The sequence below is a fragment of the Oryza sativa genome, chromosome 10 (assembly GCF_034140825.1).
Source record: "Oryza sativa Japonica Group chromosome 10, ASM3414082v1".
Lineage (NCBI taxonomy): Eukaryota > Viridiplantae > Streptophyta > Magnoliopsida > Poales > Poaceae > Oryza > Oryza sativa.
In genome coordinates this window covers 586,095-590,331 of record NC_089044.1, presented here as the reverse complement: position 1 = coordinate 590,331, position 4,237 = coordinate 586,095, and the positions used below count along the sequence as shown (strand labels likewise).

Here is a 4,237-nt window from a genome sequence, read left to right as displayed (position 1 = left end):
AATTTGAGACCTAAATGATACACTTTGACAAGTTCTAGAACCTAGATATGTATTTTAAGAGTTTAGAGACCTATATGACACAATCCTACAAGTTTAAGCACCGCTAATGCATTTTACTCTATTGTTTAATTAGATATAGATGTAGGCTATGTGCACTTGATAGCCCAGTGGCCAGTAATAAATTTCCATATCTAAAAATTAAAGAACCATAAATGTATAGTGAAATAGTGATACAGGTAGAAGAGTCCCATATAGAATTACTTGTTCATGCATGCTCTTGCACGGTATATATATTCAAATTTTTATTGTAGATAAATCATAATTGGCATATTGAAGAAGGTATAGATAGCTCGCATATATAGTTATAATCAGGTGGTGGCTTTGAGCTTGGCTATTTCTTGATAGAAGGCATCGGCGTGGTCAGCCGTAACACAGTCTGACATGACCCTGACCCCTTCCTCTGTGGCCTTGAGCATGAAGCAGATGGGCGCAATCCTGGGCATCATGGACAGCATCCTCGGCGGGTAGGTCATCACCCTCGCCGTCTTCCCGCTGCCGAAATCGACGTCCTCGAACCCGATGTTTCGCCAGGATGTCAAGTAGAGCAGGCTCTCGTATCCATTCACCTGCTTCTCCCCTACCATCGTCCGTAGCATCATCTCGCCGTCGTCTGCCTTCAGCTGCTCCGGTATCTGCTCCTTGGCGCGGCGTATGATGCCGACCAACTTCATGATGTCGCCGTTGGCCACCGTGCCGGACTTGGACACGGCCATGTGCATGGCGGTGCAGCATCCGTAGTAGCCGTCCTTGGCGCCGAGGTACTTGCGTGCGTTCACCGCGAAGAGCAGCACGGCGGGGGCCTCAGGATCCGTCATCACCACCCGTGTACGGCACTGCCAGAGCACGGCGGCGACCGCCTCGAACACGGTGGCACGACGACGAGCTCCGACGATGATGTGGTTGATAAGGCTAGATGAGACGGTGACGTTGCGTACGTCGAGGTTTGATACTGGCTTGAGGCCGGATATGAAGCGATGAACGGCCATGGTGAAGGGAGGTACGGCTTGGGTTGCGATCTTGTCGTCCAACCTGACCGGGACGACGGACGGCGATGGCAGGCCACGGGCGAGCTCGCCGACGGCTTGTATGAACTGTGCTATGCCGGGACCGTCAGCCACGCCATGGCTCCATGTCACCCCGACGACGAAGCCTCCACAGTTGAGAGTGGTGACCTGCACCCACAGCAGACGGTGATGAAGGTCGTCGGGCGTGCAGTTGAAGGCGAGCTGCTGCACCACCGCTGTCTCGTCGTCGGGAGCCTGGTCGTCGACGAGACACATGAGCTCCTCCATGGTGCAGTTGGCGGACGCGGCCACGAACGTGACCCCGAGATCCTCGCCGGTGCAGTCGATGTAGAAATGGCCGCCGTCGTCATTGTCGCAGGAAATGCGGCCGGCGATAGGATAGTAGTGGACGAGTGATTGAGCGAGAGCCGTCTTGATGGTCTCCGCGGTGGCGTCATGGATGGGGTGGTCGAACGCAAGTAGCACGGTCACTGGTATCGTGGCAACAGGCTTGTCCAAAGTTGACAGAAGGATCTTGTCGGCCGTCGATGTGGCCGGCTCCGATGGCCGGACGACCACCGGCGCTGACTTGCTCACCACAATACTCATTCTAAATTAATATCCGTCTGGGTGTTCTACCATTGATAAGTTAGGATCACGTAAGCATATAATTAATACAGTAGTCATACAGATCTAGTACTATAGAGATTACAACCATATAATATAACGGATTTGCTATAAACACACATACATACATACCTGCTGGCTGCTGGCTGCTGGCTGCTGGCCTCCTCCGTGACTTTTCATATATACTGGTCGATATGCAGTTCCACAGTGTTATATGGTTGGCCAATAGATATCATTGGTCGTTCCTAGTCTTCGTCGAATTAATTATTTATTTAATTAGGGCAAGCTTTGGTATTTCGTCGCTGTCTCGCATCCCGCGTGCAGGTATATTATATATTTCCTCCATCCAGAAATCTAAAATTGTTTGATATGTTTCAAACTCTAAATCTTATTGGTAATCACTATGTGCTAAATTAAATTATTGATCGGAAAAAAGAAGTCATTTTAGTACTTATGGATTGCACGCTCATAAGTTTTTTCATATGGTGGATGAGTTAATTACTTCCTAATCTTGGTAATAAAATAAATAGGTGTTAGACTTTTGAATAGAGAGAGTATTGTTACTATTCTGTCCAAAAATAACAAGTCAGGTTTGTAGTTAGGATTGAAGTAGTTAGGATTGAATTTTTTATAGTACGGAGGGGGTATTTGCATGTAGCTCACATGCATGCACGTGCGAGGCAGGCCCGTATCTCCCGAGCTAGGACGCCAGGAATGTTTAAATCGAGCTTCGCTCATGAGCCAGGCATATCCGCGCATACGTGCAACCTCCTCGTTGGGATCAACGCCTGGACTCCATCTCACACCCTCACTTAATTATAGTCCCACTAGGATGCTCATGCTCTGTACTGGTAGTAAGAAGCAATCTAAACCGTCGATCTCATTTGATAGAAGGATTTAGATCTATTTATATTACCACTCTAGTTAGTGGCAGTATAAACTTGAAGGTGTATTATTATAAAAAAAAGTTTGAACGGGTATAATCGTTATTTAGAAGTGATTAAACTTTTTTCTTCATTTTTATCTTTTTATGGAATAGGAGCAATGCTAGCGTAACGGATGAGAGGTTAAGACCAGGGTTTTCTGTTTTGGGCATTTTACTAAGGAAAAAGGCCAATATAACTCTCTCAGATATAAGTTTAATCCTATTTATATTCCTTATCCGTAAAACCGGGCATAGTGACTTCTCTAACAGATAAAACCAGTATTGATGGTGATATTCGCACTACTAAAGAATGGGCTATTGGTGCTGGTTGGGTAACCCCCATCGGTGCCGGATTTCCCAACTGGCACCATGGAGACGACACTGATGAGAATGACTCAAAGGTGTCAGTTTAAGAACCGGCACCTTTGATGTATATGATTTGAAAAAAAAAACTAGCTCAACTCAATTTGGGCCGAGCAGATGCTTCACAGCCATAAAAAATAAATCCAAAATTAGTGTTAAAAAAAATTCAAAAATTGCTCCGCCTCCATCCCTCCGTGCGCGTCGTCGGTTGGATCTACTAGAGAAAAGCTTCTTCCAAATCTAGAAATCAAGATAATGTTAAGGGAAAGAAATGGTGCGGGTAGAAAGAGATGGATGGAAAGAGAAAGAGGATGTGCGTCGGCACATGTACTCACCGGAGGTAGAAGCAGCAGGACAACATCGCAGAAGTGGGTAGATCCGGTGGCCCACCTCCACGCTAGTGGCCACTGAGGTGAGAGGAGAGAGGGGGGGGTAGAGCTAGTCTTCACAGGCCACGACGAGGAGGTAAGGAGAGGCCGCCGCCGCCGGGCCACCGCCGTATCCCCTCCCATCGGATCTGGAGGAGGGGAGGGCACTGTTAGAGATAATGTTTAGCCATTAGTTTGTTACATGAAATATCACATGTGATATGGATTGGTTGACATAAGGTTGGGCTGTTACAACCGAACTCTGGCTGATCCGATCTCATTCTTGTAAGCCACGTTTGGGAGCTATTCCCAACTCATATAAATACAATTACGCGGCCTCGAGACGAGGTGATAATGCTTACATAATTTCTATATGGTATCAGGGCCTATCTGCCACGCCGAGGTTGCATCTATGGGCGATGGCTTCCTCCATCAGTAGTGCCACCTCCAATCCCCTCTCTAGGCAAGCGATCCTAGACAAACTTACCCACAGCAACTTCCTTACCGTGATCAGGGGCGCACGTATGGAAGGATATCTCACCGGTGCCACCAAGTCGCCGTCCCAGATGGTGATGGTTCCAACGGAGAAGGAAGGTGGCAGGGCCACCGAAACCATGAACCTGGCGTACGAAGCCTGGTTGGCTGCGGACCAGCAAATCCTCGGCTACCTCTTCTCCTCCTTGTCAAAGGAGATCCTGACGCAAGTCGTGACAATGGACACGGCGGCGCAGGCGTGGAGGGCAATCACGGAGATGGTGTCCTCCCAGTCGCGATCGCGTGCCCTCAACACACGGCTTGCGCTCTCTACGACGCGCAAAGACGACCTCAGCGTATCGAACTACATCAGCAAGATGAAAACACTCGCTGACGAGATGGCATCAGCCGGCAAG

The 4,237-nt window shown here is 48.4% G+C and overlaps 1 protein-coding gene across 2 annotated transcripts; it reads right to left on the bottom strand.

Moving 5' to 3' along the window:
- Positions 1-233: 233 nt before the first annotated feature.
- On the bottom strand, positions 234-1,887 carry LOC4347960 (acyl transferase 15-like). Of its 2 annotated transcripts, none has more exons than NM_001422966.1 (2): positions 1,824-1,887; positions 234-1,699 (listed from the first exon to the last, which is right to left on the bottom strand). In NM_001422966.1, exon 2 carries the CDS (start codon positions 1,671-1,673, stop codon positions 369-371), a length of 1,305 nt encoding a protein of 434 aa, NP_001409895.1. In that variant the 5' UTR covers positions 1,674-1,699; positions 1,824-1,887; the 3' UTR covers positions 234-368. The 2 variants fall into 2 exon arrangements, with proteins under 2 accessions (NP_001409895.1, XP_025876476.1); XM_026020691.2 differs by having other exon boundaries at positions 258-1,699; positions 1,816-1,833.
- Between the last annotated feature and the right edge of the window lie 2,350 nt (positions 1,888-4,237).